Here is an 11,787-nt window from a genome sequence, read left to right on the forward strand (position 1 = left end):
GCGCATCATCAAACCCCAGGGACAAATGGACGGTTATTTGATTATAGTTGGATACACAGATGGTACTAATATTTTTCTATTAAATCATAACAAATATTTTCATTATCAGCTATTCTTATTAATTCTGTAGCTCAACAGGAAATAATCTTTCAGTCTTTAAAGTGTCAGAACACTGCAAAAAGTTAAAGGTCAGGTGAAACATATTTGACCTAATATAATGGGTGCATGCATTTAACTTTAAAATGCTTTTAAAAATACATGCATAGTTCAGGGTTATGGGGTAGTAGCCATTTTGTAACATGCTATGATACCAATTGGTGATCTTTTACATTTGTAGATTTTAGGCGCATAGGAGGATCCAGGGGAGGGGCCTGGCCCCCCCCCCTTTTTGTGGGAAAAATTTGGTTGATTATTTGGTTCTATAGGAAATCACTGAAGCATGACTGGAGCGGCCCCCCCTTAGGTCAGTCAGCGGTCCAACACCCCCACCCCCCCTTTAGGAAAAGTTCTGGATCCGCCACTGGGAAGTTATTGTTAGGATACAGGATAAATATATAAATTTCAGCCTTATGAACATTCCAATATATTTCCTGTGGATCTGAAGTCTCTGAATGTTAGAGAAATTGGAGACCCTCGGAACAACTAATAATTAAAATAAAACCAGTTGCATAGAGGATAAAGCCTCTTTTATGTTTTTGGAGTTCAATGTCCTGACTGTAATTGATTGAAGTCCATCTACTTTACTTTTATATATAATTGGAAATATCTTATGTATGTAGATAAATATTGAATCCCTATGGCTGAAGAATTCAATACATGGTTGATGTTAACTTTTACAAAGTCAAAATTCCACTTGAAATGATCAATGCAAAAGATGTCAATAATGGAACTTGAAATCTGTACTAGAGAATAACATATAACTATTTCAAAAGGCCTAATTTGATAAAAAGGTTCCATTAGCCACAAATAATAACAAATCTCATTTATTTGTGGTAATCAGATTGATATATATATATTTTCAGTCTTGAAAAAGTTTGTATATATAATATACCAAACATAAGAGGACATCGCTACATCTTCTTTGTTTTTGGAAACTGTACACTGTATCACCATATCTCAAATTAAAATGACAATCTAAAGTTTTGAAGGTTAAGGTCTAAATTCATTAACCATGTGAAAACTGGCTGTTGTAAATAATAACAAGATCCTGTTTTTTTTTTTATAAATAAAAATTTAATAGACTTTTAATTCTCTGATGAGAAAAATAAAACAACTGATGACATTGCCATTTGTACCAACATTTAACACTTATATTACTCTCTAAACTAACACATGCACATTTATAATTATTTAGTACAATTAAACAATGGAAAATTCATACAGTATCCATGTGTTTTAACACAGTTCAAAAGTGATGGTCAAATGATTCTTCACAGGTATCTTGCAAAATGAATGTTGATTTGGGACTGCCGTCATCTTGCATTTGCATTATCATATTATACAATTGTCATTTACACACTTCTGATGCTGGTGTATCATGTATGATATTTTGAAAATACAAACTCATCTGCATGCAATACAAATAAACCTATAGAATAGATGTTACTGAAAAAACTCTATTGACATATTTGGTTACATTTGTAAATAATGCCCCAATATGCAATTGAGCAACGTGGCATCTTATATCTATCCCACTTTGAACATTTTTAAACATGCACACTTATAGCTTGTATTATGCGTAAGTTACAAAATTTTAGCACTTTTTCTCCCTTTTTGGAAATACAATCTTGCAGAGAGTATTTTTTTTTCATTAATGCATTGTTTCTGTTATTTTGTCTTCACAAATGACATCAATTGTAGAACATTAACGATTAGACAAATTTAAATATTTTGATTGAACAATTCACTTACATTTTCATCATACATATGTGGGGTCGATTATACATCAGATCAACATTTTGTCCATTTATGTTTCTTTTCTCCTTTTAAGCAGTTTTTTTTTATGCAAATTGGATATTTGGCACCATTAAATTATTTTAGGATTTGAAAGTGAACATGTACATGTAGAAGAAAAGAAAAATAAGGCCCCCCCCCTCTTTTTTATACATGGTATCATGAAAGGGACATTTCAGAAAATAGAACAAATTAATTCTAAACATTTATTAAGATTAAAAATAATAAAAAAATCTTTTTTAATAATCCTTATATTTAGCCAAATATGAATGATCATATAGGGATTTTTTTTCTCTTTATTTTACTTTTATTAATTTTTTCAAAATATACTATATAACTGAAATTACTATTACTAATATTTCATAACTATGAAATTTTGAATAAAGGAATTACATAACCAAATGTTTTATTCTGTAGAGCAATTATACAATCAACTTTTTTTCTTCTAGTTTTGGAATAAATAACCCCCCCTTTTTCATAACATCATTTCCCCCATTTGAGATTTCAATAACAAAAATCAACTAAACAACAATAATAATCACATCACCGGGCACTTGTGATTCTACCCTATTGTGTCATTGGTAAACAGAAATAAAATATCTATTGAAGACATGGACCACTGCTGGAATGCCTTTTTTCAATTTATTTGCGTCTTTGGAGATAAAATACTATATACAAATCCTATTAATAAGTTCCAACCAAGATTAAATGAAAAAGTATTTCATGTGGAGCATTCAATTCAATAAACTAAGGTTTAAGTAGAGTGGATATCACAGCTATCAGCTTAAAGTTGTATTTTTTAAAAACCAAAACAAATTTGTTCATGCAGCTAGAAGCATCAACCTCTGCTTTAAAAAAAAAAAAGACAAAATTTACACTACGAAATTTTAGTTGATGCTCAAACTATTACTAAAAATTTCAACAATAAAATAACTTACTGGAAGATAAAAACAATAAATTAGATAAATAAATATATATACAGACATGTCACAATAAAGATACTGTAGAATTGTCTTTTGTTTTTTTGGAAAATTGCTGCCTTACACCTTACAAAACCTTTCAATGGTGTTTAGTTATACAAACTCCAGGTCATGTGACCAAAGGTGGGTATAAGGGTCAGTCACTCAAGTATACCATTTGCTGGGAGGTATACTATTGCACCATTTTATTTTGTACATTTTGGGTATGCCTCATCCCATCACTTAAGGAGGCAACACCGAGATCAGCTTAGATTTGACCCTCTACACTTAAAGACAGTTATGATCATCACGACAAAGGGAGATAACTTCTAAAATAGTCATTACATTCACCAAGCACTTGTTTATTGCCTGTTGTCATATAAAGTAATAATACTACACGATTAGAGTGATCCAACAAAATATTAGGGCAAGAAATACATAAAGTTTTCAATTGTTATCTCCCTTGGTCATGCACATTAATTCATCATTTCCAATCTCTCAGGTCATCACAATACAACATCAAAATTTAACAAAAAAGAGATTTACACATCTTCATACAATCAAATAAATAATAAAAATCTAACTGTCTGTGCTAACAGATCTGATAATATCATCATTCATCTTATATATATATCCAAACATACAGGACCTGTCCCCGAGAGACAGGTATCTACCATCCTCACAGGGAATCCAGGGAGGAAGAACTTAAAACTAGACGTTTAGCGGCTCCTGTATAGCCGTCGCTGCCACTTTCAATGCTGCTGTGGTCATCTGTATCACTTTGACCACTCCCATAACCAAGGATGTCTATTTCATCTGAAATGACAAATTTGACGTAATATAGAGTGTCTTGCTTGATTAACAAGAAGATAAAATACAAGGTTAATAACTTCTTCTTCATGTATTAATTAGTAAATAAAGTTTTGGAAAAATTAAAATTAAAAACGAAAACAACAATATTATTATTTTCTATGCATTTAATTTTTACAACAGGATATTGTATAATCTAAAGCAAATGTTTGTTTTTTAAGCTAATTTATAAACAATGTAGGATTTCCTGAAGATTAAAAAAAAACAAATAACGTATAAAATATTTTTTTTATTTACTATTCAATTAATTGTCAACAAGTGAAATAACTAAATAAAGAAGGTTGAGCAATATAAGACCAATGTCAAGTTCTTTTTGATGAATGAGTTACAATGTACAATGTATGTTTGTTGACCAAATGAATGAGAAATGTCTGTTGACCTAATGAATGAGTAAGATCTATGACTGGAAAAATTATATTCAAATCAAAATTTAATAGAAGCATACTGTAAAGCAGGTTATTTTTGTGTGTGTAAAATTTTGCATTTTTCATTGAAAAAGGTATACGAAATATTTTGACAATTATTATTTTAGTGGATTTAAAACTTTTAACAATACCTTTGCATGTACACTTTTAAATTGGCATAATTTATTTTGGCCATTTTGTTATATCTGTGAAAATTTACACCCTGCGAAAATACCTGTTTAATGGTTTTGCTAAGTGACATCATAAACATACAGGAAAAAGCACGAATGTAAAGTTATCTTGATAAGATCAAAAGTTTTACCTGACTCAGATGTTGAGGAGGTAGAGCTTGTTGCCGTACTACATTCACTGATACTTCTTTCATGTGGAACTCGGTACTGGCCTTCCATTAAACTTTCTAAACGACGCTGCAAAAATCGGTGTTCTCTTTTCAACTGATCCTTCTGTTGATTATATTTTTTTTCTTTATCTTCTAGGTTCTAAAATATTCAACAAAATCATTATAACACCTTAAAAATAAAAACATATTTCATTACATACAAGTATGAGGAAATCAAATCTTCTTTTTCTGGATAAGTGTTCATAATCTAATTTGCTTAATTACTTAAAAAGTTCTCGATATATAAAATGTCATTGAAAAAAAAGATTTATATTTATTTTATGTGTATTTGTCATCATTGAGGATGGATACATTTATTTGAACGTTACATTGAAGAAATGAGACATTGGTGGTCCTAAAATCATCTTATTGAAGATCAGGTAAAAATTTCATCAAGTATATTACAAGTCATAGAATAATCTTGTTTTACATGTTATTGAACAAGAAATATTGTTATCCTGCATATGATTAATGTACATCACAAATGTTAACCTTTCTTATTTTCATAGCATAGATACATAAACTAACCATAAATGTCTGTATACATTTTCAATTTAATTTCTACTATCATTTTTACTCAACATTTAAACAGTTTGAACATCTGTTGTACATGTATTTAAATTATCTCACCCTGATAAATCCTTTGGCATTTGTAAGAAGTCCTAATGTTGTATGGCGTGTGTGATCATTTCCCAATGGGACTAAATCTTTTAATGTTTCTAAAGATGATCTTAAATGTGCTCGTCTGCAATTATATAACAAATTAACATTAATTTACATTTGTAGTTAAACAAGATTCTATATATAAAACTTGAACATTTATACATATATGTTACTTATTTTTTTTATGGTACAAATAAAATGTAGCCATTATTCATCCATATTGGTATGACTAACTAAGAGAGATATCTTAAAACATGTTCAATAGTTCATTTAAATGTTTAAATATCATACTCAAATGCAAGAATAAAATTATTAACAAAATACAAATTGGATAAATTTCAGTTTAGAAAATGAAAAAGTCACTTCAAAAAGCAATATGACAGCTATCTTAAAACAATTTTTTATACTGTATATTCTAGAATTAATTTTTACCTACTAAGAACATTTAAAATTTATATATACAGCGTATATGCATATTGCTCATTTGGAATTTAAGCTGATCACACTTTATTATATACATATCATCATATTTTAGACAACATTATGAACATACTCATTTACATTGCATATATATATAGCTTGTCAACCAATTTAAGATCAACAGATGGTTTTGATAAAGGGTGAAATCATGTTAAGCATCAGTGTTTTATCTATGATTTGATAAATAAACATCAACAGTTAAACCAATTTTTACCAGATGCTTATCAGAACCCAGAAATCCAACTGGTACTTAATACCACAGCCAAATCAAACAGTCCTTGATAATAACATATGGCAAATATTATAATTAAATATAGATGTATATTGCATCTTTGCTCCTCCTACAGTTTCTGTCTATCTTATTCTTGATATGATAATTTTTATGCAATTGACCTCTTTAATAAAGTATATTTCATTTAACATCATTTGTGTTTTTATCCTAAATTAAAACATCATGTGAGCAAATATTTATCTAAACTAACTTCCTTGAGAGATCATCTGAATTTCAAATAAAAATCACCTTGTCATTTCAATTTCAAGTGTCAATCAGAAATTTAAAATATGTCCCATTTTATTATCAACAAGTGCTGACCTAGAAATATCTCTAAATGATCTCCCTTTGCCAGCATAAACAGTAAACATAGAAACTAGGTCATGACCAATCTATTGATAGCAACACCTACCTGTTTTTCTCCAGCTCATTGTGTGTAGATCTGAAAAATGGAAGATAAATGTCAAATACTTGTAAACAATGAAATGCATTTTTAAGTAGTACTTTTTAGCCTTGTTCTTAGCATTTACATGTACATTTACATGTATACATTTGTATCACAAAGAAATTTTACCCATGAAAATCTAGTGCAAGTCTGCATCAAATCCTATTTAAATATTGCTTCTGATAATATATGTACATTTCATATACATGTACAATAAATGCATTTATTTTCACATTGATATTTTTTTTCTACTAATAAAAGAAAAAATAAGGAAATGTGGAGACCTCAGACAAAAGGACAAAAATGTAAACAACTGCATGTACATTCAACATTTTTTTTTACAATGAGCAAAACCCATACACTTTACATGTACATTGCTCTCCTTAAGTATAATCGTTATTTCAGCACTAAAAACTGGCATTGACTATTAATATTGCTCTTTGAGTGACCATGTTGAAAAATATGTGCATGTAATTAATATATGCATTGGTAAGATTGGATACATTACAATTTACAACTTTACATACTTCAAAATTTAGATGCTTGTTTTTGTAGTTTTATTGGGGTGGAAAAACATTTTTAAACCAAACATATTCCTATGAAGTTCAGAAAGGCTTCATACTAAAAATGTGCGTAGGGTCAAGCTTTTACAACCATATAAAAATCAAAAGCATCACATTTCAATGCAAAAAGTTGACATTCCAAATGAAATCATGTTTTGTTTGTTTTGTTTAAAATATTCTTACTATTTGTTGGAACGTTGTCATGGAAAGCATCATGGATCTTGGATTTTATTGGTACATAAAACACCAGGTAACATTGTTGTCATCTAAGCAAGATGATGGGATCCTTATATACAATGTATAATTATAAAACATCCATTTAATCATTGTAATTTTATATTTGTTTAAAAATTCTCTATGTCATTGGGAGGGAAAACCAGGCACATCCCTGTATTTTTTTTTAAATTTTTTATTTATTTATTTTGGGGGGGGGTTGATACATATATGTGAACATATTACTTTCACTCCATAATGGGTTGGCTTAGGTATTAAGTTACTGTTTTCTATAACTTATAAATCTGGATCTACACAGGACACTAAGCTAGCAAATATGTCCATATATATACATGTGTAGCTACAGATGCACAACAGTGTTCCTTAGTAGATTGCCTATTTAGAAATCCTCATCTTTTACATGTTAACCCAAATAATAATTAGGTTACTAGGGAACATACATAATGACAAAATGTGTATCACATACATTTTTGTAATACATTACCACATTAATGGTACCAATTTTGTTTGCACACTTCAAAAAATATTACCTCTTCATCAATGTACAAGGCCATAATAATCGAAAATCCAAGCTTATTAAAAAGATGAAGAGCTTACATGTATAAACAAAAAAGAACAAAAAGTATAGCCAAGGCTGGTCAAGGAATCAGAGCGTTGCATCAGGGAGATATATATATTCCTTAATTTTGAAACAGCAAATTTAAATAACACAATATCTGTACATGTATTGTCATGCCAGTACCGAAGTACTGGCTACTTAATGATTGTATCCTAAAGGTTAAAATTACAAAACTAGATCTGTCATTTTAATTAAACATGTGCCAACCCTTTACATTTTGCTAATCAGAAACTTAGTTATTGGTTAAGAATAAGGTACAAAAAAATAGATTTAAACAATATCACATGTTATATTATATATAATAATTAGTAAGCTATTACAAACTGGTTTTCTATTGTAAATATAGACTGAATTAACCATACAAAGGAATTAATGATCCAAGCCAATAACTCGCATGTCAAGCTATTTCCACGTGGGCATAGTAAAGTAAAGTTTCCGTTAATTCTTGATAGTGATTTCATCTGAATTTAAATAAATCCTAAACCAAATTAAAAAAAAATTTAAAGGGAGAAAAGGGAAATTTAAATATTTATTATTCCCTCTAAAAACATATTTATATTTTTAAATCATTTGCAGTAGAAGCATTGAAGATTGGGAACATGTGGCTTGAATATTATTAAAATACACGAATACATTTGTTTTGTACTAACAACTTTGCAAATTTCCCCACTTCCATCAATTAAGTAGGAAGAATTTGGAAAACTTCCAAGAAAAATTACTGGCCATTAAAGAATTTGGAAATTGTCCTCTATAAATTAAAGATTCACTTTAATATTAAATCAAATTGTTACTTGTATCCCTTTGGTAAAACATGAGCAAAACAATAGTATAAGATATAAATTTTTTTGTTATTGTTTACATTTTCTTCGGCTGCTGTATTTTGTAAACATCAGCGTTTTATCAAAGATGGCCGTCCACATCGATTTGGGTCATGGTGATCCAAAATATTAGGAGATAAAATGCATCCATATTACATTGCAGTATACAATAAAAACTAAAATATTTGAAGAAAAGTACTTGAAATCTAATCCTTTCATTGGAAAATAATCCTTTCGGTTTACAGAAAAGAATTCTGCTTTCGTTTCAATTTTGTTTTGGGAAACTCTCATCAGCTGATTCCAACATGGCGGCGATGAATATTGACACGTGAAATTGACACTTATCGAACAACTTACCTATTACCCTGAGATTTCTTTGGTTTGATTTTCTTTTTGCTCACATAATCTGGCATAGGAGCTGTGGATGCATAGCCATGCTCTGCCTCTAAAATACAAAGTAAACAAACATTTGTCTATATCCAAGAGTACCGTTGTCAGCAAAATTTGTCAACAAACGATTAAAATCCGCTAAGAAACGCATTAAAATGATAAATATACCTCTTTCACGTCTTTCTAGATATTCAGCAGCTTGTAGAAGTGTTGTTATATTAAACATATTATCAAAAATTAAATTTCTTTACAAAAATATCAAGCAAGCATTCGATATCGTGTGTTCCCTAACAGTAAAATTCCCTACTGTCAAAGTTACACGTTGAGGCAAGCGATGTTTGTTTACTTCGGGTGTTTGAAAGCGATTGGTTTTGATTGGTCAAATCTTTAACATTAACCTTCAACCTCGGCTAATGAAAAACCATAACATATAAATGAAAACTTTTGTAGACACGCCCATTACAAAAAGGCTCCAAAATTAAATTTATAGTAAAATTGACCTAAATCGAAACAGCGACTTATCTCAGAGATTTTAGATTCAAAAAAAAAAAAAGAGGGGGGATATCTCTTTAGGTTACTGTATTTTCGTAAACAAAATGGTGCATTTTTCTTTATTTTAAAAAATATCGCGTAATTGGTCTGTATAGATAAAGATCATGCGGCAAATTATTTTATATATATGATCATATATGTGTTCTTTATTGTGTATATTATCATTCGTTTCTGCAAGTTTTACTTTACAAATACTTGATTTTTGTAATCCGTATCTTTATTTCCAAATTTTAATTTTCCATTTTTAAAAAATACAATTACAAAAAGTAGGGGGGGGGGGGGGGGGGGAGGGGGCTCATTACACTTACATATTCTATACTTCCCCAATTTTTCTCTATTCTAATTATTTTTGCAATTATTCTCTACCCGTGTTAATTATATCAAACCAAAACCATTCCTTTTGGTTTAAATATTCCTTATTGTTATATATATTATAGTTGTTTGAATTACATTTGAATAATGTTTCACACAAACAAGGTTGTTGCAGCAGTCCCCATTACTCATGATATGGCAGACTTTTACTGACCGCCCCCTTTTTTGAATTTCGTTGGTGCTGCGTTTCCTTCGGAGATCCGCCATGACCTTAAAGGTTTGATTTTTAGCCGAGCACAACTGTAAAACACAACGCTTCGTGTAATGTCAGATCATGTCTCCTTATTGAAAAGAGAAGTCGAACTACAAGGCTTTTGATATGAAAAATGTATATATCGTCGAGTTTTCATGCTTTTCGGGAGGAGACAAGGAGTTTGACTGAAATGAGTCAAAACCGTCCTGGTAGGAACTGAAAAAGATTATTCCTGCACTGCAATACAGATTCTGCAACTCAAAAAAGAGAAATATTGTCTTGAAACCTCGACACTCGGATATAAGCTAGATCCATGTCGCCGAAAAGAAGATTGTTGAAATAATACATTTTAGTCATGCTATATCTGGGACTTAAATCAAGGAATTGAGTTAAATATATCTAAATATATACAATTCCTTGCTTTAATTGATAATATTATCCATTGCGGGTCCTAAATTGTCAAACTACGCTAATCGTCTCATTTCTCTCAAAATAGGAAATCTATCCACTGATCATGATTACTGAAAAGTGTGATAAGCCGGCTATTTCGTCATATTAATTTGGACGATTGACGTGATACTTGATGCAACACACGGAAGCAAGGACTGGTCATAAACAGGAAGATTCAGGAAGGATATCCGGATAAAAAATTAAATCCTTGTTTTTTCATGTTCTTTATAAATTAAAAATTAGTCAATTAATCGATCCATAAATTAAATGCATCAGAATCAACATATATTTATTTTTAATAATGATTTTTTTCGTTGAATAAATCAGACCAGTTAAAATTTAGTCGATAGAAATACACAATGAAACAAACAGAAAGGTATTTAAACAACTCTTTATTTCAATCACCAAAATATTGGAAATTTTACATCAGAAGAGAATCAATTAAAAAATTGGTAAAACTAACTATACTCAGTGATGTGCGCATGCCGAAGAGCGGACATCTAAAGCACCTGCAAGATATGTGACCGTATTGTAACGGTTCTTGCACACATTCAAGGAGCCATCTGCCAGAACACAAATCAAACGGCGGCGCGTGTCATTATTGATCTTGGGTATTTATTACAACCCAAAGTACAAACAATAACAAGTTGAAAGCCCTTTGTTGGTACCAAAAGAAGTGGACAGGTGAGACCAATAAAAGATGTTAAGAGTGTTTGAAGGAGCAGTCGTACACCAACCATTTTTGGCGGGATAGTCCTCATTGTTAGATGTTTGCTTACTCACAAAACAGACAAATCACAGGACTGAGATTTGTAAATTGACCACTTTGATCGATTATTTCAAATCAGTTATGCAAACAAGATTAGAAAAAAAAACCAAGCATAGTACACGAATGTATTAATCAGAATTGTTCAAAGCGCCCTTTCTTGATATACCTCCATCAGGAACACCAAACATTTGAAACGGGCGGAGATGTATAAACACGTAGTAAAAAAGAAGGATATATTTAACGAAAAAGGACTTTGATAAAAGACGAATTCGGCTGATGTCAAATTTGCCTAAGAAATTTGCGGGAACCTCGGTTTCTTAGTGTTTTTTTTTTTAACTTATCAACGGGGAATTTTAGGGAAAAAAAATTGGGGGAAACTGAG

General features: G+C 30.4%; 1 protein-coding gene across 1 annotated transcript; it reads right to left on the bottom strand.

Annotated features, from left to right (window-relative positions):
- Positions 1-1,210: 1,210 nt before the first annotated feature.
- Positions 1,211-10,718, bottom strand: LOC139519722 (max-interacting protein 1-like). The gene is made up of 6 exons (XM_071311951.1): positions 9,238-10,718; positions 9,037-9,124; positions 6,413-6,442; positions 5,217-5,331; positions 4,509-4,686; positions 1,211-3,728 (listed from the first exon to the last, which is right to left on the bottom strand). The coding sequence occupies exons 1-6, from the start codon at positions 9,293-9,295 to the stop codon at positions 3,592-3,594; spliced, it is 606 nt and encodes a 201-aa protein (XP_071168052.1). The 5' UTR covers positions 9,296-10,718; the 3' UTR covers positions 1,211-3,591.
- Between the last annotated feature and the right edge of the window lie 1,069 nt (positions 10,719-11,787).

Source organism: Mytilus edulis, chromosome 4 (assembly GCF_963676685.1).
Source record: "Mytilus edulis chromosome 4, xbMytEdul2.2, whole genome shotgun sequence".
NCBI classification, from domain to species: domain Eukaryota; kingdom Metazoa; phylum Mollusca; class Bivalvia; order Mytilida; family Mytilidae; genus Mytilus; species Mytilus edulis.